The sequence below is a fragment of the Falco naumanni genome, chromosome 17 (genome assembly GCF_017639655.2).
Source record: "Falco naumanni isolate bFalNau1 chromosome 17, bFalNau1.pat, whole genome shotgun sequence".
Lineage (NCBI taxonomy): Eukaryota > Metazoa > Chordata > Aves > Falconiformes > Falconidae > Falco > Falco naumanni.
This window is the reverse complement of record NC_054070.1, coordinates 816,079-843,279: the sequence shown is the minus strand read 5'-3', so window position 1 is coordinate 843,279 and position 27,201 is coordinate 816,079. Positions and strand designations below refer to the sequence as shown.

Genomic DNA, 27,201 nt, shown 5'->3' with positions numbered 1-27,201 from the left:
AGAGGGGGGGCAGCAGCCCCAGCTATAGCTCGGGTGGGTGAAATCCCAGGAGTTTCCCCCCTGGTTTGAGCAGGGAGGGGCAGAAGGAAGCTGCTCCCCTGCCCAGCTGTGGTGATGGCTGTGGGCAGAGGGAGGTGGCGCAGCCCCAGCTGTGCCTCCCTGTCGCCTGCTGGGATGCTCCAGGAGCGAGGCCAGCCGTGGGGGTGCTCAGCCACTGGCTCGGAGACCTTCAGGGGGGCTCTGAAGGTGGGAGACGCCAAACTCAGCCCTTAGGAGACATCAGAGAAGCCACAGCAGCTCAGCCTCAGTGGTACCGTGCTCAGTCTGCAGGCTGCGCAGCCTTGAGAGGGGCTGTGGGACCTATCCTGCCCCCCTCCCCCTTAGCCACGGGCAGGGGCTGGGTGGTGGCATTGAGCTGGAGCCCAGCGATCCCTCCAGGGTCCCTGGTGCTGCACCCCGATCTCATCCTGCCGTAAGCAGCGCGGATCGGGGTGGGGGGTGCTGTGCCCTGAGCAGGATCTGGCCGATCAGGGTCGAGGGGGTGCTGTGTCCTGAGCAGGATCTGGCCGATGGGGGTGGGGGGTGCTGTGTCGTGAGCAGGATCCGGCCGATCGGGGTGGGGGGTGCTGTGTCCTGAGCAGGATCTGGCCGATGGGGGTGGGGGGGTGCTGTGTCCTGAGCAGGATCTGGCCGATGGGGGTGGGGGGTGCTGTGTCCTGAGCAGGATCTGGCCGATGGGTGGGGGACTGTGTCCTGAGCAGGATCTGGCCGATGGGGGTGGGGGGTGCTGTGTCGTGAGCAGGATCCGGCCGATCGGGGTGGGGGGTGCTGTGTCCTGAGCAGGATCTGGCCGATGGGGGTGGGGGGGTGCTGTGTCCTGAGCAGGATCTGGCCGATGGGGGTGGGGGGTGCTGTGTCCTGAGCAGGATCTGGCCGATGGACGGGGGGCTGTGTCCTGAGCAGGATCTGGCCGATGGGGGTGGGGGGGTGCTGTGTCCTGAGCAGGATCTGGCCGATGGACGGGGGGGCTGTGTCCTGAGCAGGATCCAGCCGATGGGGGTGGGGGGTGCGGTGTCCTGAGCAGGATCTGGCCGATCAGGGTGGGGGGTGCTGTGTCCTGAGCAGGATCTGGCCGATGGGGGTCGGGGGGGTGCTGTGTCCTGAGCAGGATCTGGCCGATGGGGGTGGGGGGGTGCTGTGTCCTGAGCAGGATCTGGCCGATCAGGGTGGGGGGTGCTGTGTCCTGAGCAGGATCTGGCCGATGGGGGTGGGGGCTGTGACCACCCCTGTGGCGTTGCATTGGGTGGTGCGTGTTTGCAAAGCGTGCTGAGCCCTCGCTGGGGGTTTTCCTTCTGCCCGGCTGCCCCCAGTGCCCCCCCTGGACCCCGGACCCCAGTCCCGGTGCAGGAGCCGGCCCGGGGAGCCTGGTGGGACACGGGCAGATGAGGTGCGAGCCCGGCTGAGCGCTCTCCATCACACCTCGCTCCCCTCCGCCTGCGCCAGAATGTTCCCCAGCTGCGCGGGGCCATCACAGACGGCGGCTTTTATAGTGCTGCCGGAGCCATAAATAACTTATTAAAAATGTGTTTTATTGTTTATAAATGAATAACAAAATCCCCGCCAGTGGAAGGCGGGCTGCGAGAGCCAGGGTGCAAGATGGCCCAGGCGAGGGTGGGCACCCGCTGGGTGCGTGGCCGGGCTGTGAGCTGCCCCCCCGGGGGGCACCCGCCGTGGCCAGGCTGTGCCAGGGGTGCCAAGCCCGGTGGGTAAGGAACACCCGCACAGGCTCCCTTTGGCTGCAAACCTGGTTTTGTGGCCCAAATCAGGCTGGACTGACAGGTTGGATGCCTCCTTGAGGGGGGTCTGTGGTGCTTGACCAGCCCCCGACCCCCCCACCCCCCCCATCTTAGCATCAGGATGCTGGAGACCAGGAGCTGGGGGTGGGTGGCATCACAGTTTTGGGGTTTTTTTTTGGCACAAGGCGGCTCTTGAGGATGTAACAGCATCTCCTGGCAGTAAGGAGAGTGGGAGCAAAAGGGGGATTCCCATTTGTGGCTTCATCTGGCTGGGGGGGGGGGGGCGGGGGGGGTCACGCTGGCTGGAGGACAGGGTGGGACACGCTGCTGAGACGCGGTGCTTGGAGGAACTCACCGTGCACCCTGGGTCCCCTGGAGCAGATGAAGCGTGTGGGATGCGACGAGCTGATCCCCCACCCGAGACACCCGGGACTGGCTGTACAGGTACCACCGCTAACAGGCTTCCTGCAGGCCCCCAGAATGGGGCAACCCACCCCCCCAAATTGGCCACTGGTGCCCCCAACACCCTGAGCTGAGGCAGCCGGGATGAGGATCCCACCCGCTGGGATTAAAACACCTCCTGCCTCATCGATCTGAGGGGTCACAGCGATGGGGTGGCTATGGGTGACCCCCCCAGGGAAAACCGGTTTGGTTTACGTGTCTTTGTCCCCGCAGCCCCCTGCCCTGTACTGGTTTACTGCCCATCCCAGGGGGCTCCACGTGTTGTGGGAGCTGGTGACTGTGCCAGGGGCTTGTCCTGAATCTTGTACCCCCTCCAAGTGGGAGCAGAAAGGGCTGCCGGTGGCTTGGGGGGGGGGTTTGGGGGTTCCTTGAACACGGCTGGGATTTTTGCTTTGCCCCCAGTAACACCCCCCGACCACCAGCAGCCCCCGTGGGTCTCCCCAGTGTGGTTGGACTGGGACGTGAAGAGCTCAATTTCTGTCACTGCTGCCTGCGCTGGGGGATTGACAGGCAAATTTCAGCTGGGGAGGGGAGCGCTACCCCCAAAACAACCTGCTGCCCCCCCGATGGTGCTCCCCTGGCACCCCACACCGGCACAGCCCCCTCCCCTCATGTACCCAAGGCTGGTGCCCCCCGGGTTGGTCAGGGGGGCTGCAGCCGGGGGGGGGGGGAGGCAACGACCCTGCTGCAAACCACTGCCTGTCTCCATCACGTCCCATCCACTGAAGGTGCTTTGGGGGGCTCAGGGGTTTTTTGGGGAGCTGCTTTCGGGGTCCTGAGCTGCCAGTGCCAGCTCTGCTGGGGGGGACTGGGTTTGGGGGTGTCCTCCTCCCTCCCCCGGCAGCCCCGCTTTGACCACCCCTCACCGGAGGGGCACCACGATGGAGTAGGCTGAGATGCAGGAAAGCTCGTGGAGATCGGGGTGCGTGGGGAAGGGGGGAAGGGTGACCCCACCGACCCTCTCCCCGCCCTGGTGCTGGGGAGGGGCGGGAGGAGGACAAGGTCGGGTGGGGGTGGGGGGGCGAATGGTCCGTGTCCCTCCCCACGGGGGGATCATGTAGCCCAGTTCAGCAGGCTGCTGGTCGCCTCTTTGCTCTTCATCCTCAGCGGCACCAGGGTGGGTGACTTGTAATCTTCGGGTGCTGGCTCGAAGGGGTGGGCACCCAGGGCCGCGGGGGGGAGGCTGTGCAGGGAGTAGAGGCTGTTGATGCCGGGGTGGGGGCCGGGAGAAGCAGGGATGCCCATGAAGCCGGTGATGTTGCTGTGAGTGTGGGGGTACGGAGACATGCAGGGGGACGGGATGCTCTCGGGGGGCAGGAGCCCCGCAGGGCTCCCCGGGCCAGAGCTCGGCCACAGGTTGTTCTGCAGCTGAAAGAAAGGATGGGGGGGGGGGGGGGGGGGAAAGCCCTAAGTGGAGTGGGGGGAGGCCAGCTGAGGGGGGGGGAACCACATCCCCCCACCTTGGATTCCCCTCACCCACAGGGTGCAAAGCGAGGGATGCCTTTGCTTTATTTTAATCGCCTGGGGCTGTTGATTCCTGGGTGAAATCTTCCTCCCCTGCCATCCAGGGTGGGTGTGGGGGGGTTCGCATCAGGGATGTGCATGAAACCGAGTTTTAAATTATTTTTACACTTTTCAGTGTTGGGGGGAGAAAAATAACGGCAGTTTTGCAGAAAAGGGGGGTGGGAAGCACTGATGGATGTGGGACAGCTACAGGGGTTTCTCGGGGTGGGGGGGCGACACCCCAAAGCCTGTCCCAAAGGACATGTTCCCACGGGGGATGGAGTGGGACATAAAGCAGCATCTTCCTGCATGTGGTAAAATGTGACGTTGCCGTTTTCCCCCTTTTCCATCCAGGACCACATGCCTTTCTCACGGCTGGATGGAGCTGCATCCCATGGGGGATGGGCCCCTGGGAGACAAGGGGCAAGAACAGGTGATGTGGGTCACCCCACGGGACCCCGGTGGGCAAAGGGATGGGACCCCTGCCCTGGGCGGGGGCTGGGGCAGGCAGCGCCACAGCATCTCTCACCTCCTGGATTTTCCCGTAACGTTCTCGTTTTCGCCACTTGGCCCGTCGGTTCTGGAACCAGACCTGGGGGATGGAGGAGGGGGCTGAGGTGCAGGGACCCCTGCCCAGGCAGCCCTCTGCTCATGGCCACGCTCACATTCCCGCAGGAAAGGAGCCCTAATGGTGCCCCCACATCCCGGTAAAGCGGAGATGGAGGAAGCTGCCCTTGCATGCAGCTTTTTTCTCTACCAGTAGCAGAAATATCTCTTATCCCTCTTGGAAAACAAGCGGTCCTGCTCTGGGCACCATCCTTTTCCCTCCCTTGTGCTTCCAGGCCTCCTTCACCCCAGGTTTTGATGCAGAATGAGGCTCTTTGGGTCCTGCGTGGTCACAATGACCCACCTGCACGTCCCCTCTGTGGTGCTGGCTGGGGTGGTGCTGGGTCGAGCAGCACCTCCCGGGGCAGAGGACGTGGTGCGGGGGTGCTCAGCGCCCAGATTTCACGGTTACAGGTAATTCTGTTGAAATCCAGCCCCAGCCAGGGCTCCAGGCTGTGGTGGGTGCTGAGGGGCTGGGCGGTCGCAGGCTCAGGGTGTGCATCCCCTGCCTGGGCTGTGTCCCCAGATTCTGCCCCACAGGGAGGGCAGCACCCAGGACTCGGCGGCTTGAGGTACCCAGCACCCGATGGGTGCTCCCTGTTTGTTTCGTTACCCGCTCACCTTTGCTCTTCTCCCTGTGGCCTGACGCAAGCGTGATGCTGGCAGAACCGGGGTGGTGGGGGAGGGCCTCATCCTGCCCCACCTCCTGGGACATGCTACCCCCCCACCCACCCCATCCATGCGGAGCTCCCAGGGATCCCTCTCCTGGGATGGCAGCTCCATCGCTGCTCATCCTGGGCTGGAGGTTGAGGAGGGGACGAGGCTGGGGATGATGGATGCGTGGAGGGGGGATCACATTTAGGGGCTGCTGAGCGGGGCAGGTTGGCAGTGACCTCCCAAATTTTGGCTCTTCCTGCCCCTCGGGTGCTGCAGAGAGGGGACAAGGGGAGAACTGGAGAGAGCTGAGAGGCAACCAGCACCCACACCCCGTGGCGGTGGGTGAAGCGTGTGCCGGGGCTGGATTTCCTCTCCAAGGCTTAGCGTTAATTCTCCTGGGAAAAACAGCTGCGGAGGAGGGGAAAACCTCCTCCGGCTCTGCCCGCCACCACTCGGGGTGGCCGTGCCCGTCCCTACGGGAGCTGGGGACCCGCGCCCGTACCTGCACCCTGGCTTCGGTCAAGTCTGTCCGTAACGCCAGCTGCTCGCGGGCGTAGACGTCGGGGTAATGCGTCTTCTGGAAGACCTTCTCCAGCTCCTCCAGCTGGAACGTGCTGAAGGTTGTCCTGTTCCTCCGCTTCTTGCTTTTGCTCTTGCCCAGGGGCTCGGGGAGCTCAGGGACCCCGTGTTCCTGCAGGCTGCCCAGGGGTGCTGCCAGCGGGCACCCCAGCTCCCCCGGGGCTTTCACGGGGGCCCGGCAGGATGCGGGCATCACCTGGTACCCGCCTTTGCATCCCTTGTCGCCGCCTGGCAGGGGGAGAGGCACAAGGTGGGGTGGTGTTAATGGTGCTAATGAAGCCAAAAGCCCCCCCGTGCCCGCAGCCCCAACCCTCCCCTCCCACCTCTGCGTGGCCCCAGCCATCCTGGGGGGATGTTGGGGTACAGGCTCGGGCAAAGGGCTCGGCACAGGCATGCAGCGGGTCAAATCCATCATGGGGGAGAGCAAAATTCCTGCTGGCTGCGGGGCTGTGGGCATGCAATGCGCCCCGAGGGTGGGGGGAAGCCTGGCCAAAGCAGCGGGTGGCTGGGGACCCCGCTCGGGGACCCTTTTGGATGCTGCTGTTAAGGGCTGGGGGGCAGAGAAGGCGAGCGCAGGGTTGCCTTGCAGGCAGGGTTTTACTCCGTTCTCCTCGTCCCTCTCCTCCAGTTCCCCTCCCCCCCCCCCAGCACGGGCTGGCGCCTCCACCCTGCCCAGCTGTGCCCACCGCAGAGACATCGGTGCCACCAGCACCCCCAGCCCACCCTGGCACTGGGCCCTATCCAGACCCCCGCGCCTGAGCTCGGTTCAAGGGCAGCCTTTGCCTGCCCCCCCCCCCCCCCCCCCCCCCCCCCCCCCCCCAGCATTTCCCTGCAGCTGTAACTCTCAGGAAACCATTTGGAAAGGAGTGAAAAATACCTCCCCCCCCCCCCCCCCCCCCCAGCCTTTTTGCTTGGGAGGAGCTCCCCCTCCCCACGCTCCTTCAGGGCTGGGGGGCAAAGCAAGAAATATGGGGGTTCCCCCTTTCCCCTGGTTGCTGCTGCTGCATCTCTGGGGTGTCTGATGAAACGGGTTCGAGGAGATCAGTCACCGCCAACGCGTTTCGGAGGTCACCTTTGTCCCCTGGGAGGGTGGTTTGTCCCCATGCAGGGACACACGGAGCTCAGCGGCTCTGGCTGATGCCGGGTGCTACTGGTACCCCAAGGAGCTGAACCAGTGATGGGAGAACTGAGGGGGGGCTCAGCAGATGGAAGGGATGGCTTGGGGTCCCCCAGCAGCCGAGGGGACACAGGGGTGTCACCTGGGAAGGAGACAACCCGAAAATACGGGGGTTTGCCCTGGTCTCACCCCCAAGCTGAGCACCGGCTCCAGAGATGCAGTTTTGCTGCAGGTGGAGACCACCGGCCCCCTCAGAGGGGCAGGATCAGGCCCATGGCTGGGCCTTGGGCAGAGCGCGGCGCTTGGGGCCGGCGAGGGGGGAAATCGCCTCCTTCGGGATGGATCCTCCTTCCCGTCCCGTTAACCATCACATCCCGGCAGAGCGGGTGAACGGGGTCCCCATCCCGACGGACCCACCGGGGGCTCCGCACCCCCTGAACCAGCCCTCGGCGCCGCGGCCCTTTCCGGACTTTCGGTTTTGAGTTTTGGTTGTTTTGTAATTAAGGCAATTTGGGGGTTACGGCACGCAGCTGAGCGCCAAGCCCCAGCTGCTTCGAATTAATGGCAAACTGTTATCTGGGGGGCGGGGGGTGTGTCTGGGGGGGTGAAGGCTCCTTGTCCCCCTCGGTACTGACCTGTCTACGTGCCCGGCGGTGGATAACGGCGAAGGGATGAGGCCAAATTGCCGTTTCCTCCCCGTTTTCTCCTCTGAAGGGCTCGGCCGCTGGGCCGGGGAGGTTTACCAATAAAAAACAAGTCCCGCCAAGGTGCAGAGTGAAGGCAAAAACCCCCAAATGGGACCGACAGTAAGGAAAAAGGACCGAAATAAATTAAAATAAATTCCTCTGCGCAAAGCGGTCCGATAAATAGAGCGGGTTTGGGGTTTTTTCCCCCCTTTCCAAAGGCAATGCGCCGTGCTTCCGAGCAACCCGCGGGTTTTGGCGTTGGAGACAAATAAATAAATGGCCAGAAAGAAGGAGAAGGCAGGAAGAGAGCAGGATACGGGCACGTAGCTAAATAAACACGGCATCGCAGGGGGACAAAGAGGATGGGAAAAAGGGAAGATATTGATATTTTTCCCCCCCCCCCCGCCATCCTTCCTAAAACTGACACCCCCACGCAAGATTTGGCGGCGCTGGGGAAGGCGGCAGCTGGGGAGCAGCTGTAACCGGGAGGGGAAAGGAGAACTCAAAGGGATCATTAGCGAAGGGATGGGGGCACGGGAAAGGCTCCCGGGAACCGGGACCACCACCCCGGCCACCGGCGAGAGGCTCCCGGGGTCGGCACAGCCCCGCTGCAGCGGCAGCAGGTAAGCGCGGGGGGGGATGGACACCAGCCCGGGACCCCCGGGACCCCCGGGGGGGGCTTTTTCTACCTGTTCCCCCCAGCCGGGAGCGGGGTTTGCTGGGCCCCACCTGGTTCCCATTACACCCGCGGCGCTGCCTGTTTCTTCTTATATTAAAGCGAAGGGAAAAGGGGGGGAATGAAAGGGCCGGGGAGCCCCGGGGGGACGGGACGAGCCCGGTCAGCCCCGGCCGCAGTCCCCGACGGTCCCGGCCGGGAGGGGAAGCGCGACGGGGCGGGGGGTGTCGCTGGGCCGGGGGGAGCGATGGGGAGAGCCCCGGGGCTGCGGCTCGTCCTGCCGGGGGCGGGGAGGGCTACCGGGCACCGGGCAGCCGCGCGTCCCGGGGAGCCCCGGGCCCGTCCGTGCGGCCGGTCCTGCCTCCGGTCGTGCCCGGTGCGGCCCGGTCCCGGGAGCCGGCGGCGCCTTTCCAGCCTCCTCCGCGGGCCGGAGCCGCTCCGGGCCCGGTAACCGGCTCCGTGGCCGGGGGAGTGGGCCCGGGCCGGTCCCCGCCGTCGCGGCAGCGGGGCCGGGGCTCTCCCGCCACCTCTTCCCGTCGCTTCAGCAGGGCGAGCACGATCCCGGAGACCTCGGTCTCTCTGTCGTGACACAGGCCCGGTTGCCCGACACACGGCAGCACCGGCCCGGCCTTTGCCGGCTACCGTCGGGGGATGCCCGAGCGGTCTCCGCACCGACGGGGCCACATCGCGACGGCGGTCGCCTCGGTGAAGCCGGGGGACTGCGTGTCGGCGACAGGACGCTGTGGGGGCGCGGGGATCAGGGCCGTCCCCCCGAGGGCAGCGGGAGGATCAGGCCCCGGGCGGGGGCAGAGCGCAGCAAAGTGAAGCCGAAGGGGCCGGGGCGGGGGTCGCGGACCCGGGTCCCTCCCCCCCGCCGCTCCCCCGGTACCTGCAGCCCCGGCCGGGCAGAACGGCTTCCCACGGACGGCCCCGGCGAGCGGCCCCGGGCCGGCGGCCCCCGGGTATCGGGGCGCAGCCCTGCCGGGCGGGCAGCGGGCCGGGCGCGGGCTGAGCGGCGGCGGCTGCCGGGGGGGGCCCGGCGGCCCGGCCGGGAAGGCGGGGGGAGCCCGGGGGAGCCCCGGGGGGGGCCCGGCCCGGCCCGGCGGGGGGAAGGCCGGGCAGCCCGGTGCCTCCATGCCGCAGGTTGGAGGGAGCGGGGCGGCCGGCGGGAGCGGATTTTGTGCGGGGGGCCGGGGAGGAGGGGGATGGTGGGGATGGGGAGGGAGGGATCGCCGAGCCCCCCCCCGCCCCCCCCCACCCGCACACCCCAGCCCACTTCCCCCACTCCACAGCCAGTCACGTGCGTCCTCCCATCCCCTCCTCATCCCGCTAATCCCGGCCCCCCCCACCCCAGCGCCCTTCCCGAGTGGGTCGGAGCGGAGCAGTGGACCCCCCCTCCCCAGCCCCGAGCAGGGGCCGTGGGGGAGCCCTGCCCCCCTTCCCCCCCCAGCGCTCCCAGTGTCTCCCAGCCGCAGGAAATGCCCAGGCCCTGCCTTGGCGTAAAGCTTCGTCCCCAGCCGCTGCGAGCGGCTCCAGATCCCAGGCGGGGGGAGAAACTTCCATCCCTGACTCCCTCTGGGATCGTTTCCCTTTTCCAAGCTGTGCTGAGCCCCGCGGCGGCCCTTCCCTCCCCAGGGCCAGGGATACTGCCTGGGCAGGGCAGCCCAGGGGTGATGGTGACCCTGGGACGTGGGATCCAGGGGTGATCATGGGATCCAGGGGTGATCGTGACCCTGGGATGCAGGATCCAGGGGTGATCGTGACCCTAGGATGCGAAATTCAGGGTGATCGTGATCCTGGTATGTGAAACCCGGGGATGATCGTGACCCTGGGACGCAGGATCCAGGGGTGATAGTGACCCTTGGGACATGGGATCCAGGGGTGATAGTGACCCCTGGGACACGGGATCCAGGGGTGATCGTGACCCTGGGATGCGAAATCCAGGGGTGATCGTGACCCTGGGACATGGGATCCAGGGGTGATCGTGACCCTGGGATGCGAAATCCAGGGATGATCGTGACCCTGGGACATGGGATCCAGCAATGATCATGACACTGGGACATGGGATCCAGGATCCCACGGTGACGTGTCCCTCCTTGGAGCCTGCTGGCGTGGGTGGTGTTTGCCCCCAGCACCAAGGTGGCCCTATCCTGCTCTCGGTGTGTCCCTGCCACTGGTCCCACACCAGGATTTGGGTCCCCCCATCCCAGCGGGCACCAGTGTGGGGCAGAGCTGATCAGAGCTTGCCTGAACTTTTTTTTCCAGCCTCTCTCCTCTCTTTTTGCTCCGATGCATCCATCCGCCTTGGAGCCGCTTCGGCTGCTCCCGGTGGCCGGGCGCTGGTCTTGGTGGAGGGGGAGGGGGTTATACAGCTTGAGGGGGGGGTTATGTGCGGAATAACGGGGCAGCTTTGGCGATTCTAAGGCTTGGTGTCGTGGAGAGAGGGGATGAAATAACAGGCATGGAAAAATGAGCAGATATCCGGGCTGAGGGGTGATTTTTACGCCTCCATTTGCAGTTTTCCCTTATGCACAGCACAGACCGCAGCTTTTAACTCACCCTGGGGCATCGCTCCTTGCACCAGGTCTAGAAAAAAATAACCTGCAGGTATCGGGGCTGCAGGGCAGGGGATGGACTGGTTGGGAGCCAGGAAAAGAGGTGGAGAAGGAGCAGGCGGCTCGCAGACGCGTGATGTTAAATAGCGGAACAACAGGCTAACACCGACCATTAAATAACATTATGCAGCGTGCTATCGCTTTTATTGCGGTGCTGGGGCTGTGCTTGGTTATCTCGGGCACGGTACAAATCTGGAATCACAAGACAGTCTCGTTTCAAAGAGCTTAAGATAAAAATATAATGTCTTGGCAGCAGCTGCAGGATGGATACGACGTTGTTGGGTCGTTGCAAAAACCCGTGTTATCGCAGGCGCGGCGGGTTTGTGGCGTGTGGTATAAATCACGGCTGGATTTTCCAGCCCCTAGTCGGGGAAACCTGGGAGTTGCAAGAAAAATAGCGGCTGGGTTGGGATCCTGGGCTCAAACCTCTTCTGGCAGAGAGTCCCGTGAGGGGCTGGCTCTGCAAACGGGGGTCTGAGTGTGCGGTGCCCCCTCCTCACCCACCCTTTATATGCCCACGACAGCTCCGCTGCATCCTGCAGCATTCCCTGACGCTTTCCCTTTGCAGCAGCTGGAGCTGTCGGGATTTTCCCTGTTTGACTGTCCGCAGCTTGCTGCGTGTTGTAAATTATTGCTAAATACGGACTATAAGTCCTCTGGCATGCAACAAGTCATTAAATATTATTAAACATTGCATAACTCCTGTAAAGGCTTATTAGTTTCAATGTACATCTCTCAGTTTTACTGCTGGCATTTAAAGGATTTTGATAGCAGGGGGATGAGTCCCTCCACGTGTGCCGGTGGTGCGGAGGGGATGGGCAGGCTGGTTTGGGATGTGCCGGTTTTCCAGGCTGGAGCCATTGCTGGAGCCCTTCTGGGCAGGTGGAAGAGGTCTTGGGAAGGTGGGATTCGGGGTATTTGGGAGCTGAAGGCAGTGTGAGGAGAGGTTTGTGAGATCTTTTTGTGGGGTCAGTGTTGGTTCATGGAGCTGCTGCAGGGTTTGGTCCCTCCAGCGAGCAGGGCTGAGGACCAGGACTCCTGGGATCTCCTAAACCTTCCACCAACCCTCTACCTTGTTTTTTTTTGTGTGTAGAGCCAGACCAGGGTGCCTCATTCTGCTGGTTTGGTGCTTGGTGTTGGGTGCTTTGAGATCGGGGACAAAGGCTGCTGGGGCAGCCCAGGGTGGGTGCCTCTTCTTAGGGCACCGGGGATGGGTGCCAGTATGGGACTGACTTGGACATGGAGGTCCCCATGGTGCTCCCAGGTCTCACTGGGGTTTATTTGCCACAAACCGGATTATTTGTGGGCGAAGGATGATCCCAACAACCTCCTTGGCTGAAAAGCTTCCAGGAGAAACTTTTCACAATGTCACAGTGTCTGACTTGGCCATCTCCAGAGGGGAAGCGCTGCTGGGTCGGCTCTTGGGTTGAAATGACCTTTTGTGGCCCCATTTTAATTGCATCTGCCACCAAACGAGCCCTGGCAAGAGAGCCACCAAGTGCAGTGGGAGGACTCCAGCAGGATGCTCTGTGGGCAAATGTTTTCTGTTTTCAGTTTCTCTCTTGCTTGCTGGGAGGAGGATTCCACCCCCCCCCCCCCCCCCCCCCCCCCCCCCCCCCCCCCCTCCTTTGCCTCCCATTGGCTTTCCCCACCGTCTCCAGCCATCCCAGAGAGCTGCCTCGCCTCCCCTGGGATCATGAGATGTCACTGAAGAGCTCGGCAGGAGGCTGGGAGGGTTTGCATAGCTCTGTGGTTTGTATGAACATCCCTGCACAGCCGAGACTCTGCAACATTACCCAGAGCCTTGGAAATGCTGGCGGGACACAGAGCAGTGCCTAACGCACAGGACCGGGGATGGGCTCTCCTTTTCCAAGGTCGGGCTTTCCCTCCCAGCCTGGAGGTCGAGCAGCAGGCAGCCTAGAGGAGGACCAGCGGCCGTGGTCCAGCCCGTGGGCTTTTTCTCCAGAGGGTTGATTTTTATTGTTTTTTTTTTTCCCCTCTGTGCTCTGCAGTTTGGGAAGAAAGCCCATTCCGGGGAGCAGCCTGCTGGGAGAAAGCTATGGCTTCCTCTGGAAAGCAGGGAGGCAGCTCAGCTCAACGTGGCTCTGGCACATGAGCTTCAGGCTGAAGGCAGGAGGGACGGAGCCTGGGGACATCTGTCCTCCTGATGACACTGTTAGACACCAAAGCCCCCCTCCAGCCTGTAGCATCTCCCAGCTGTGCTGGGTGGCTGCTGGCCCAGCACGTGGAGGCTGATCTCCAGCTCTGCTGCTCCTCTCCATGCCCAGGTCAGGTCCTCAGCCTGGAGAAACACCACGTATGGACAAAAGGAGCTGGGACGATGCGACGCAGGCCATTCCCCCCCACCTCTGCAAGGACATGCGTTTTGGGGAGGTTCTTCCCTTGCCCGGCGGGGGACTCAGCTGGCCACGCTGGCTGCTCGCGTCCCACAGCGAGGACCTTCTCCTAATCCCTAGGGAGATTTATACCACCACTTGTTGGGTGCCAACAGGCTCCTAGCTGTCTTGGGCACATCCCTGCCTCTCTGTCACACAGGGACAATAATCTCGGCTCTGAGCAGCAAAGGGAATCTGTGCCCTTGCTTACATTTTTTTTTTTTTTTTTTTTTTTTGGCTAAAGCTGCAGAGCTATCATGGGTTCAATCCTCAGCCCTTCCCTGTTTGCACATCCCTCTTTGCTTCCCAAATATCCCAGAAAATCCTCCGATTCCTAACGTCCGACTCATTGCAGAGCTTCATTGCAGACCCAACCTATGGGTCGATCTCGCTCAGGAATGTGCACATTGATGCCGGCAAAAATGTCTTTATTGATTCACCTGGGGAAATCTCCCTTGCTGATTGCAACCCCGGGTTTGCGTTAGCGACTGGGAGACGGAGCCCCTCGGGCTGATCCTGCTGGAAACCCACGGGATCCACCGAGCCGGGCCCAGATTCGGTAGTTAACAAGGTTGAGGATGTAGAAAACGGCCCTGTTTCCAGGTCTCCCAAAAGCAAAGCGCAACCACCAACATCCACCCACGTGTAATCCCGCTGCACAAAGGCAGGCGACAGCCTCTGTGTCGTGAACGTGCTTTACGTGCACACGTATATATTCAGATAAACGCATGTATATTTATACATGCATATTTATACATGCATGCATATTTATAGCCACACACATTTATAGCCACACATATTCATAGCCATCCAGATACATGCAGTGAGAATTTAATCCCATGCAAACGCGTATTATAATTTTGCACACAAACGCAGCGTGTTTCTGTATCAGCACACGGGCACTAAAGTCACGTAATTTGCGTCTCGACTGCGCAGGCATGCAGATGAGCGTGTGGAAATCGCACCCACATCATTGCACAAATACCTAAATTTGTACAAATTTAATGTGGTGGTATCGTCTGTGCGGCCAGCCCTGCGGAGCTGGGTTGGAACCCTGTGGATGCAGCGAGGAGGGATGCGCGGCTGCTGCAATAACACGGGGGGGATTTTTCCCCGCAAACAGCAAATTTGTTGCAACTGTAACTTTTTTGGCGATATTTTTGGGGTATTTTTTCGGTGATTGAAACCTCCAAGTTACTGTTTCCATCCTGGCGCTGCCTTCCAGCGCTCACTTCGGAGCAGCGTTCGGTGTCAAAGCGTGCCGTAAATTAATGATAGCAATAACAGTCGAGGAAACAAAACCCGGGAAAACAAACGGCGGGGCTGCAGACGGGATGAAACCCGGCGGGAAAGCCAAGCCCCATCGCTTTTGTTTTCGTTTGCGTTCATGGAGATAGATTAGGAGGAAAGGAAAAAAAAAAAAAAAAAAAATCAACAGTATTTTGGCTTGATCCAAACCGATGTAAAAAATAGCAGTTTTTTAAAAAGCCGAGTGTTTATAAAGTGCTTCGGAGATGTAGTGGCCTTTAGAGGAGCCGCAGGAATAAATGAGCTGAATTCCCTCAGGCTGCTTTAAACCAGGATCCGGCCGCATCCTTGCAGGCAGGGGCACGGGGTGGATTTCCAGCGCTGGGTAATTTGGGCTCTATAAACTCGATTTTACGCTGGGAGGCAGCGGGGACCGCCGAGCCCTGTGCTGCCGGCTCCCAGCCGGAGGGATGGATCCCTTCTTCCATCGCCGTGCTCCTACGCCGGCCAGTTTCTGCTTTAATAAGGAAAGGTTTTGTGGGGGACTTTCAGGCTGCTTTGGAAAGTGCTTCGGGATGCTGAGTTCGGGCTTGTTTTTCCTTCCAGCTGCTTCAAATAGATATATATTATATAAAAAAAAAAGGAGCTGAAATTAAGCCTGGAAGTGGCAGCAAGCCGGTGGTGCCGGGGCTTCGGGGGAGATGCTGGGCTGGATGTGTCCTTACGGCATTAATCCCAGTAAAAGACACGTAACTGGGAGCCGAACGGGTGTTTTGACTCCTAAAAATCTGATAACGATCACAAAATCAGGACTATCTCTAGGGATTAAAAGGAATTTATTCCAGATTTTCTCCGTTGGGAGGATTGGAGTCTTTCAGTTTAGAGTAACGCCGTTAACGCCACATAAATTGGAAATAACGGCATGAAATAAACGGGATCACTTTGGATTTAACAGAGATGTAACTGGGAGCAGGATCTGGCCCCTGAATTCAGACAGCAGCTGGGTAAACGGGTGTAAATTGGGCGTTACTGCAGGTTTGTGCTGCCCGTGGGTGCACGGCAGCCTGGCTGGATCCGCGGCCGGGGAGATTAATTCCCGGTGGGATCAGTGTGGAGCTGGGCTGAGCCCCTCGCCGGCGGCTCGGTCATCCTGAGTTTGCACGGGGGTCGGTCTGTAGCTGGAAAATGGCTGGAAAATGGTGCAAATGGAGGAAAAAAAGGCAAAAAGGAGGGGGAGGGGCATGATTTTGGGGTGCTGGGGAGGGGGAGGGGTTAGCTCAGCTCCTGTTTGGGCAGGCAGAATTGAACCGACTCTCTGACCCCAGGGGGGGATCGGGGATAAGTCCTAGCCTTTCCAGAAATCAGCTTTGTAAGAGCAAACGCGTTTGGCTGCAGCTTTCCCGGCTTGTTGGGAATCCGTGGAGTGGATCCCAGCAGGGCGCCGGGGGCTCAGCACCCCCCAGGTCACAGGCACTGGGGACCCGCACCATGCCTGGGGGTGTCCCAGGTGCTTCCCACACCTTGGGGGCTCATTTGGCCCCCCCAGCCGGGGCTGAGCCATCCAGGCAGCGGGTCCTGTGTTGTCCTGGTGATGCCGAATTACCCTGGTGAGGGCCCTGCTCCCCGTCCGGCTGCCACCGAGGGAAACCCCAAATTCCCCCCGGGATCTGCAGGCGGTGCACAGAGCCGGACAAAGCTTTTCCCCTCCCCGAGGGATTGATGGATTTATTCATCTCATCCCCTAATGAGCCATTTCCAGATCCCAGTAAATTATACGCACCGGGACAGATGAAATCTTGCTCCATAAATCAGATCTGTAGCCGACAAGTGCTGCCTGCATCATTATCCTGGCAAGTTTCGGAGATCCCAGGTATCGCCGCCTCCTTTGCAAATCCCAATAAATCTGGGAGTAATCATTCCCGACAGAGAGCCAGAAAAAGCACCGGAAAACATTTTCTTCCCTTAAAACGTAAGTGGAAAATTTATTGCAGGGAAAGGAAAAGTTTTCCCTGGAGAGTCCGTAACAAACAGTGATGCAAGTAACTCCCTGGGGCTGAGCCGGTGGGATGGCATCGCCTTGTGATTACTGGGATCAATTTGTAGCAGCCCCTAAAAATCAGGGAAATTTTTTTGGGGGGGAGAGAAACAAGGGGAAAAAAAAATAAAGCCAAGTGTCTCCAACTGCGTCCCGAAAGGACAGTGGAGCCAATGTGCCGGAGTCTGTTGCCTTCTGGTTTGTGTTTAAGCCTTTGGAAGAAAAAAAAAAAAAAAATCCCCCCCATGCAAACCTCCTCTTTCCTTAAGGGGAAGATTTATTTTATTAACTGGCTGACACCTGAAAGTAATCGGCTTTTTTTTTTGGTGGCTGGTGGCGGGGGCAGGAGGGGAAGGAGCCATTCCTGGGGGCTCGCTGGGGAGGAGAGCTGTATTTTCTCACTGCTGTTGCTCCCGTACCGCATCCGTCCGTCCATCCATCCATCCATCCATCCATCCATCCATCCATCCGAGCGGAGCTCACCCTTACGCCCGAGCCTCACCGCTGGCTGAGCCCTGCACAGAGGAGTGGGAGCGTATGTGGGATGCTCCAGCCCGTCGGCGTGTCAGGCTGTGGTTTGGTGGTGGGTGCTGGATGTGTCTTTACCCTCGTGGTCCCATCAAGGAGACGACGGCAGGGCACAAAGTGCTCCTCTTTCAGATGGGGAAACTGAGGCACACGGCACTGGCCTAGGTGTTAAGGGTTGGAGATACGCCACCAGCACTTCCTTGGATGGGTTGGGGATGCTTGGTGGTCTTTCCAACTGGAGGGAGCCTGGGGAGGGGAGGCTGACCCCGAGGAGCCACCTTCATGCACCTGGGAGGGTGTTTTTCCCCTCCTCGCCATGTGCTTTCCCCTCCTCCCAGGCCGGGGCTTTGCAGAGGGCTTTGCTTTTCCCAAAGGCATGTCAGCAGCAGCTCTTGGAGTTCCATAACGGGGTTGCGCGTGTCAGGACTTCAAGAGATCAGGCTGGTGGCAATCTCTGTACCTGCCAGGATGAATGAAAGGTGACAACACCGAGAGTGCCGGGGGAGTTGTGTGGAAACCAGATGGGCTGTCAAGTCTTTGTGCTTCCCACCAATTTGTTTCACCTGTCCCGGCTCCCAGCCTGGCTGGGTCGGCTGGTGTAAGGTGCGAGGAGCAGCTCGTGGGGGAACGGGAGCAGGCAGGAGCAGGGAAGGGGGAGATCAAAGTGCCCACCAGCTCAGAGCATGGGTTGGGTGGGCACCGTGGTGCTGTGGTCCGGGATGGATGGATGGATGGATGGGTGGATGAGAGAGAGGGGGATGAAGGCTGGGAACAAGGCAGGGTTGGGCAAGAGCTGAGCCCAGAAGCATTTGAGCTTTGCCATCGTTGGAGGATGTTTCTAGCACCTGGTTGGTTGGGTTGAAGGCAAAGGTGGTCGGATGGGACACACGTCACATCGCTTGGTTGCAGAGAAACTGTCTGTCAGGGCCAGGACTCCTTTCAGGCTCAGGACATCTCCGTCTTGTAAAGCAAACGCTGCTCCTGGCTTTCTCCGGGGGTTTGCGCCTGGCCACCACCGTGTTCCTGCTGAGCTCTGGAGGGGTCCCAGCACCCAAACCTGACCCGGGTCTTCATCGGTGCACCCCAACGGTGCAAGCCTGACCAAACTCAGCAGCGCTGGGTGGGATGCGGAACAGGTCCAGGGAGCTGAGTGGCCACCAGTGGGGCCAACCCCACAGCTGCAGTGGGCAAATCCGCTTTGGGCAATGGTGTCCCCCAACCCATCGTGTCCTGCTGCCTTCTCCAGCGGATGGGACCGTGGGGCCTGCCAGGGCGGTGGGAAGGGTAGCCCTCCCCTCCATGGCCTTGCTGTAGGTCTGGAGATAGGGCGTAATTCCTGTCTCCTGGGTTTCTTCCCACCTTCTGCCATCGGTGTCTCATCTCCGGTGCCCCGGTGCCCCGGTGCTCTGTCCCCGGCGTGACCTCCCCCACCTGACCCAGGCAGCGAAAGGTTTCCTTCTTGCTCGGCCAACGCTGATAAGGGGAACCAGAAACAGCTTTGACCTTTCAACTGCAAATCTCTCTGCGAGGAGCCGCGAGCTGTTCCGTATCTCAAAGGTCCCTTGATAGGAAACAAAACCCGTGCCATTGAACTTTGAAGCAATTTCACCCCAAACTCTTCGGCACCCAAAAAAAAAACCTCCTGCTGAGGAACCGGGCCAGCACGTGCAGCTTGTGTAAGAGGTGCCTTGGGTTGATCAGGTGCCTGGAGTGTTGGTCCTCTGCTCTCTCCTTCCCTTTTGGATGATGCACTCACCTGTGGAGACCCCCTTGTGGGGTGCGAAGGCTTCGGGGAAGCTTGGCACCTCCTTTCCTCTCCTCTGAGAGCGAGGGACCCTGATTATGCCGGGACCTTGACCTCTGCCAGCCCAAGGAGGACTGGGGACAGACGGGTGGGAAGTGCTGGGAAAGGGTAATTTAACCCCTGGGAGTTCAGCGGATGTGGGATGCGCCTATAGAAGCAAATCTCCATCCTTGCTTTCTTCCCCATCCCAAAGTGGTGCGGTCCAGCTCCTGACGTGCCCTGCTCTCTGTTTACACTGCTGTTATAGGAAGGTGATGACTGGAGGTGTTGGAGCTCGTTAATTGCTTTGAGCAAGCTAATTGGTATAAACACAACAGCGGGAGACGTGGCGGCTCTGCAAAGGGGAGTGTGCTCAGCTCTGAGGGGGAACTGGGCAGAGGTCCCGCATCCTGGTGGATGATCGAGCCCCGGTAACTGGGTTGGGGCTCTCGGGGTCCCGTTCCCCGTGCTGCAGCGTGGCTGTGAGCTGCACCTCGCTGCGTGTGAGCCCACAGGGCGGAGGGGAGCAGTGTGCCCTGGTACTTTCCCCAAATCCATCCCCACTTGGTTCCCACGACTTGAGCTTTTCCAGTGCCGGGGTTTTCCCCTGCGTTGGGTGTTTATCAAGTACAGCTCCATGGCACGAAAGAAAGGGCTGTCCCAGGTGATAGAGAGCCTAAGCATCCTGCAGAATCAGGCCCCAAGCACCAGCAGGCTCCCTATATTTTCTCTGATACTAACCCTACATTTTCCCTGCTGTTGCTTAACCCCATTAATGGGATCCGAGCCAGTTCAAAGCCTTGGGAGCAGCAGGGGGTGAAGTTCAGAGCAATAAGTGGAGGCGAGCTCTGCTAAATTGGAGTAAAAGATGTCTTCCTCCCGCTCCCCAAAGAGGCCACAGCATTTTCACATTAAACCTCTGTGCCCAGAGCCGTTGGGGAGGAAGAAGAAACAGCCAGGATCAGCCCTTTCTGCATGGAGACGGGGGTCGAAGGGGCTGCTGCCTCCCAGCGCAGGGGGTAAGGACTCAGCAGCTGACCCCGTGGTCCAGCGCCCGGGAGAGGATGCTCCTGGAGAGATCCCCCAGAGAGCCGAGATCCCAGGATGCGAAGCCTGTGGGAAAGTCTTCAAGTCCAGGTAATTTGGGGGAAAAGGAGTGTTTTACGGGGGTTGAGTCAGGGAAAAAATTCTGGTGGGGTGTGGGCACCACCTTCCTCATTTGGAATGGGCAGAGTGGGCTGTTCTGGGGGAAAAGCGTCAATCGGTAATTATCTTTTTGGATGCTGCTTTTTGCTGAGCATCTTCGCTGGGGGTTCCCCTCATTTGAAATGGGCAGAGTGGGCCGTTCTGGGGGAAAAGCGTCAATCAGTAATTATCTTTTTGGATGCTGCTTTTTTCTGAGCATCTTCGCTGGGGGTTCACCTCCCCACCCCAGCTGTGCAGAGCCCTGAAAGCTGGAGCGAGGAGCTGGAGAGGGGACCCGTGTGACGGAGGGAGCTGGGGATGGAGCCCCTTGTGCTGGGTGCGTGGGAGGGACATGGTTCTCTGGGTGCTGGGGTCTCGGGGGACCCTGTGGTGCAGGGGGGGCTCTGTATGAGGTGGTTTCACTGGGGCAGAGGTTCTCGGGGTACAGAGGTGCTCACACAGGCTAGATTTTAGCAGCCTTAATATTTTGGTCTAAAGCTCAGGCTGATGGATGGAGCTACCCCAGGAGCAGGATCTGACCCACACCAGCAGCCCCCCTTTGCCCCCCTCGTGCCTTCCCCACCGAGTCTCTGTCTGTCCCTCCACCCTTCCTTGCTCCTGGCTTTTTTTCCTGGCCCCACTTCTGGAAGGATGTGGCTTGGGTGAGGGGAAACGGAGCCCCCCCACCCTTCTCCTGGGGACACATGTGACCGGTGGGACAGCACTGCCTTGTCCCCAGGATGGGGTTTAATGGGTCCCACCTGGCTCCCAGGCGCAGCGTGCCCTGCGGCAGCCCCCGCTGCTCTTCCCTTCAGCTCGCTGGGGGGAAGTAAATTCAATAACTTCACCGAGGGCATGAGCTGGCCGAGGCTTTCCTCGGCATTAACCCCGCTTCCTCTGCCGCACGGAGGAGTCACGGCTGTTAGCCGGGGCCGGCGGCAGCAGAGGGGAGGCAGAATGTCCCTCTCTGTGCCTCTGCTCCCCGGGGAGCCAAGAAGAGGTTGCCCCATCCTCTCAACCCAAGTCAAACCATGCCTGGGGACTTGCTGATCTGAGCAGAGGCTAAAATCGCATGGGGAAGGTTAATTGGCGGCTGGGAGCGATAAGGGTGCTGCAGAATCTTTTTTTTTTTTCGCTGTCTGTTTTGCTGCAGCTCTGTGGGTTTGCTCTCCATCCCTCCAGCATGGCAGCATCCTTTGTTGAACCAACCTGGGCAGGAGCAGGGCACCAAGAGCAGATGCTGGGGCGGTGGGGATGTTGCAGCATCCCCTTGCTCCTGCCCTGCGTAGCGTGCCCCACAGATGCTGCGGTCCCTGGCACAGAGGCGACGCCAGGGAGCTGAATGTGGGAATGCTTTTTCACGGAGGCAGGCACAGAGCCTCCTCTGTGTCCGTCCAACTTGCAGTAATTTCATTAATTTGTTTCATTCAAAGGAGGCCAGACGCCGGCAGCGCGGGACACGCTGACCCTATCGGGGCTGTGTCGTCCTGCAGGATGAAATCCATCCTTTCATTGATTCCAGCAGGGGCATCTCCCAGCCCAGCCGATTCCCCATGGCTCTGCACAGAGGATTAATTCTGCTCCCCCCCAGCTTTTGCCCATTAACACAACAGCTTCTGGGTGAGAGCAGCCGCCTAAGGCAGGAGCGAGGGGTTGTATCCAGCCCCAAAAGAGCAGCAGAAACACCCTCCCTGGGTGGGAACAGGGCAGAAAATGCATTTGCTATAGGAAGGAAAAATGCGTCTGCTCGGCAGGAGTCAGGTGCAGGAGTCGTGCATCACCATGAGGTCCATGATCCCACCACCCCTCGGCTTCTTGCTGGGACCCCTCCACCTCGCAGGGCTGCCACAACCCCCCTCCCTTCCCATGGGGAGCCCCATCCCACGGGGTGGCTTGGCGGGACAGCTGGGTTCAGGATGATGCTTTTTTTCCAAGGCACCCGCTGCCGGCTCCGGCTTCTGCCGGCCCCACAGGAATGCGCGGGGGCACCTGGAGGCACAGCCCCTGTTTGTTGTTTTAATAAATACGGAGCAGACGGATCCGGTGTGGGGTAGCTCTCCTCCGAGGAGCTGGACGGGCTGGGAGGGAGGGAGAGCAAGGAAGATGCTGGTGGAGGGGCTCAGCCCCATCCTGAGCTGCTGTCAATCACTGGCATCAGCTGCCCTGAGGCAGGGTGATTGACAGCAGGTGGAGAGGCTCCTGGTCAAGAGCTGCTGTCTCCTGTTTTCTTCGTGCTTTAGGGCAGAGGTTGAGGGCTAAACCCAGCTCCCGAGGGGTAACGGGACGTGGGGTCAGGCTCTTAGGGTTTCTTTTCTTGGAGGCTCCCTGCAAATATCTTTCCTCTCTTCTCCCGTCAGAGCAGCCTGTAGAAGAGGAGGAGGAGGAGGACGAGGAGGGCTCCCTGCCACGCTGGCTACAGAGCCCAGCACAAGCTCGTGTTCTCCCTGCTACCCTATTTCACATCCCGGTCCCAGGAGCCGTGTGGGGATGCAAGAAGGCAGGAGGTGAGTGCTGTGCCCTCCCCAAACAAGCAACCCTCAGGGTAAATCCCAAATACCCCCCTGGGGTGCACCCCAGTATGTTTTACCCCACCTGTAGGGTTGGTTGCCCCAAAGGGACCCGGGCTCTGTGCCCATGCCAGCAGCAGCCGATCCGAAGGCATCAGCCGCCAAAGCCGGTGCTGGCTCCCAGGGCCCCCCATCAGTCCCAATTTCCTGCAGACCCCGGTGATAAGAGGCTGATCCTCAGCCGTGGAAATCCGATGCCCTGGTGTCAGGGAATGCAGGTCCTGGGGGACTGTGGAAACACAGCTGAGAATGAGCAGATCTCGCTGCTTTCCCTCCTCCTCCTCCTCCTCGCTGCCAAAGGAAAAAAAAAAAATCCCTTTGGAGGATGGATGTGGTCTTAGTGCCGCTCTCCGGCGTTGCGGCTGGACTGCATCACCCGGATTTCTGCCAGCGGCGCTGGCTCTGCATGGTTAAAAGCTGCCAGACACACCTGCACCCACCGAAGCCCCAGTAAATAACTGGATGTTTGCTGTGATTTAATCTCATTCCCTTTTTTCGGCTTTGCCGTGGCCGCTGAGCCCCCAGGGACTCGCAGATCCCACCTGTGCTCTGGTAGAATCAGAGTCGGGTTGCAAAACAAGGCTCTGCCCGGTTCTCCCACACCTCTTCACCTCCCCTCGCGTGGGGTCTGGCCTGGCCGTGCCCAAACAGAGCAATGAACCCTCACATCTCCCTCCCAAACTGGTCTGGGAGCCTATATCGGGCAGGTGATGGTACTGTGGATTTTGCCAGATAAAAGTGCCGGTGAGATACTGGTCTTGGAGGGGTTGTCTCGTATCACACCAGCTCTGCATCTCGATGCTCTCTGCACAGCATGGACCAGAGGAGCTGAGCAATTCTGACTTATTTCATTCCTTCATCAACCCGGCTCAGGGTAAATCCATTCCCTGACCTCACCCCATCCCTGCACCCTGGGGGCTGCACTGTCCCCTCCCTGTGCTGTGACATCCCTCAGCTTTGCTGGGTCTGAGGGTTTTGCCCCTCCAGCTAGTCTGGAATTTGGGGTGAATTTCTCCCTTTTCAGCTATTTCCGTGCATTTTGATCAGGTGTTTCAGCCTGGAGCTGCACATCCCAGACCTGACCGTGCTGGAGAGGGACCAGCTCCAGGTTCGGTATCTTTTTCCCAGGCAGGAATTGACTGAACTCCAGGACTCCTCCATCCTGGCAGTTGGTCCTGGAGGGTAGGGGGAAGGTGCGATGCTGAGGCAGGAAAACATCTCCAAAAATCTACTCTGCTGTAGATGGAGTGCCGTGCTCGAGGGACTGTAAAACCAGAGCTGGTGCATGCCCAGAAATCAGGCTGATTTAATGGACCTGTTTCCTAGATGGGTTTGTAGCCATGTGCCAACTGCTGCAGCGGTTGAACTAAACTGATTTTTCCTGGGGAATTCCTTGTTTGGGAATGCTGGCACCAGCTGCTCCTCTGCCAGCTCGGCTGGGCAGTTTAATTCCTCATGGCGGGTTGTTCCCATGGGATTGTGCCTGTGTTAGAGTCTGGTTTTACCCCAGCGAGATGGCAGCGCCAGGGTCCGTCTTGTCTCCTCTGTTTATGGCTGGTATAACACGGGGTCCCCACGCTTGGCCCACATTATGAGGGGACAGCTGGGGTCTGTACACAGGCTGGGGGTTTATATCCAGCACTGGGATCGAGTGGAGAATTTGGGACTCGCATCACGCTTGCGCCTGGTCTGTCTGGGGCAGAAACGTGGGCAGCGCACGTGAGTCCAGAACCGAGACGGCTGCAGGAGAAATCCCTGCTAAACAGCCAAGATCTTCATTTTTTCCACCCAAATAAAGTCTCAGCCAAAAAAACGGGCTGTATCCAGGGCAACACCGGTGCCTTGCAGCCTGGGTTTGCTGCGATCCAGTTTGGGATCCCTTTGGACCAGCGCTGGGATGGGATGGCTCCGGGCATCACTCCGGGGTCTGCCCGGAGGGGATGGGAAGGGCTCGGCGGGGGGGTGGGGTGGGTGGGTGTCTCCCGAGGCTCCCAGCTCCCCCCAGAGCCACACGGAGATGCTCCACTGCCACCTAGTGACAACGGGACCCCGGCCAGCCGGTGACAGCGGGACCCCGGCGGGGAGGGTGGGCGGCCCGGGGCCAGCCCTGCCGGAGGGCTGCGGGTCCTGCCCGTTCCCCCCGGGCCGCGCAGCCGAGCCGTGTCCCCAGGGGTAAGGGGGTCTCCCGGGGGAAAGGGGCTTCTCCGGGGCTGCCAGTTTCTTCCCTGCAAGGACGGAGTGTTTCCCTGCCATCCTCCCCCGTGCAGCCCGCTGCCGGCACCGGCCTGGCTCGGCTCGGCATCACTGCGGGGGAGATGCCTTCTCCAGCCCTGACTGTCCAAAGCAACGTGCTCAGGCTCTGAACAGCTCTAGCTCAGGCTACTGCACTTCAGAACCTTGCCTTTTCCAAAGGAACCGGTGGGAATAAGGTGCCTGTGCATCCTTGGCTGTGGGGACCCCATCCCCTCCAGTGCCTTGGACATGCCACAGCCTCCTGGAGCATCTCCCTGGAGAATCTCCCTGCCACCACCTCCTCCCTCCCTTCCCTCATCAACGCAGTGAAATTATTTAGTGCCTTTAACATAATTAACACGTTACAATCTTAAACTGCCAGCAGCTGCCCGGCTCTGCAATTTATCCTTCCACCCGGCCATTAATGCCTCCCTCCGGGCGGTTATAAAGCTGAAAAATGCTGCAAACCTGAGCCCTGCACTGGAGTAAAAGGAGGATCGGGGCATAGGACCTGTGTGCACTAATGTAATTAACTCACCGTGATCCCAAATTGCTTGGCGGCTGCCTGGCTCCGTAATTCATCCTTCCACCAAGCTGTTAATGCGCCCATAGCGGCTGTTAGCACACATGCGTGTGCAAATGTGCGTGCGAGGCTGCCCTGTTGTCCCCCTTCCCCGCTTTTTGGAGGTGATTTGCCTCCCAGCATCGTCCCCCCCAAACATCTCACTCCTCCGCTTGCCACCCAAAATCACGGCGGTGGCTGTATGCTGATAGACCTCCGTTCTGTAATTACCTTTGCTTGTGCTAACTGTGTAATTGGGAGAGGCAACTACCTGGTGAAATGAGATGGGAAGAAGAGCTGGCTTGCTATCCCAGCTCCTGGGATCCCTTCCTGGTCCGGGGGTAAATCAGGAGCAGGGTCCGTGCCTTTCTTGGGGAGGGGACCCTGTGGGTGCAGGTTGGTGCCTCGGCCGCATCCTGCTCACGCGGCGGCTGAAGACACCCCTTTCCAGTCATCCCTTTCCCCCCTTTTAACGCTCAAACTCCCGACCCTCAGGGTTTATCACAGCAGCAGTGGGTTCCCCCCAAATATCGGCCTCTCTCCCCAGCTCCACGCGTGCCAGCTGCCACCTTACCTGCGGGATTCCCCATGACAGGGTCACAGACGGCTCCCACCGGCTCGCTTTCACCTTTCCTCCCGTGTGTTTGCAGGCAGATGTCCCCGGCACTTGGTCTGTCCTCAGCCTGATCCTGCTCCCTCCTGGATAAACCCTCCTGGGATACTGGAAAAAGGAGGGTGAAGTCCCAAGCAGATGGATGGGGCAGGGAGGGGAGGGCTTGGAGCAGGATTAGCTCCAAGATTAAGGATCTGGCTTCTTTCAGTGGCGGTTTTTCTCATCGGTGCTCTAAGCTGATTGCGTTAAGCCGCTTGGTGAGTGATCACTTTGGCTGTATCTTCTCAATTTTGCCTCGGCTGTCCCTTTGGGCCAGATTTTTGGAAAGAAGGTGCCTGGGCTTAGGGTCTAACGGGGACCTGCTGGCTCCCCCTGAAACACACAACACTGATTGGGCTCGCCAATCCCCCCCCACCCCCCTGCCCTCCCCTCCACCAGGTCCATCCCCAGCTTTTGGCTTTTCCAGCATGACTTCACCCACTTGGCTTGGTGAGCGGCTCAGAGATGGAGCACTAGCAGAGTCCTGACAAACTCATCACAGCTGGAATTCGGATGCTGCAGCTCGCTGTAGCCTTGGGTTTCAGGATCAAACTTTGCTCGGGAAGGACATTAAACCCCACGCACAACACATTTAATCTGCTGGCAGCACTAATCCTGTTTGGAAATACTCAGGTGAGGGATGCACAGCTCCGGTGCTTGGCCAAACCCCTCAGCTTCCCGACCGGACCACCCTGATCCCCTCCGATGTGGGGAGATGGGCTGTCTTTTCCCCTTTGAATCCTAAGCCCCAGCAGTTTTGCAGGATGTAGGTGATCCTTGTGACTACATAGAGAGCTCAGCATTCCCAGCGTTCCCAGTATGGAGATACTGGGGTTCCCCATAGGATTCCCCTGCAAAACCCCACGGTGCCAGGAGCCAGGATCTGTAGCTCCTGCTGTTTTTTCCCTGCGCGCATGGAGACATGCGGGTCGTGGAGCAGCATCCTCCCCGTTTTCCACCCAGGGCTGTCCCCACTGCATGCAAACAATTAACAGGCCCTGGTTAATGGGATCTGCAGAGGTGGTGGGCAGATCCGGACCAGCCCAGCCAGGGATTTGGGGCCTTTCCAGAGCCTGGAGACCCCCCAAAGGGCAGGCGATGCTCAGCCCGTAAATCAGCGCTGGCCACTAAGCCAGTGGGAGAGTGGATGCTCCATCCTATGAGTAGATTCATGCAGTGCAGCCAATGGGCAGCTGGCTTTTTGCATATGTGATGAAGGGATAATTAACAGCTGGGTTTTCCCTCCCACCCTGCCCCCCCCAAATGAAGGATAAAAGGGCTGAGGGGAGCCTGGTGGCTTGCTGTTATTCTTTGTG

The 27,201-nt window shown here is 59.9% G+C and overlaps 1 protein-coding gene and 1 long non-coding RNA gene across 2 annotated transcripts; both read right to left on the bottom strand.

The window, feature by feature from the left end:
* Positions 1-3,311: 3,311 nt before the first annotated feature.
* ALX3 (ALX homeobox 3) lies at positions 3,312-5,796 on the bottom strand. Its single transcript, XM_040616949.1, is given in 3 exon segments — positions 3,312-3,689; positions 4,279-4,353; positions 5,527-5,796. Coding segments are annotated over 3 exon segments (723 nt in total).
* A 10,790-nt stretch (positions 5,797-16,586) lies between these two features.
* Positions 16,587-25,937, bottom strand: LOC121098691. The gene is made up of 2 exons (XR_005831323.1): positions 25,808-25,937; positions 16,587-22,730 (listed from the first exon to the last, which is right to left on the bottom strand). It is a non-coding gene; the product is annotated as an uncharacterized LOC121098691 (long non-coding RNA).
* Between the last annotated feature and the right edge of the window lie 1,264 nt (positions 25,938-27,201).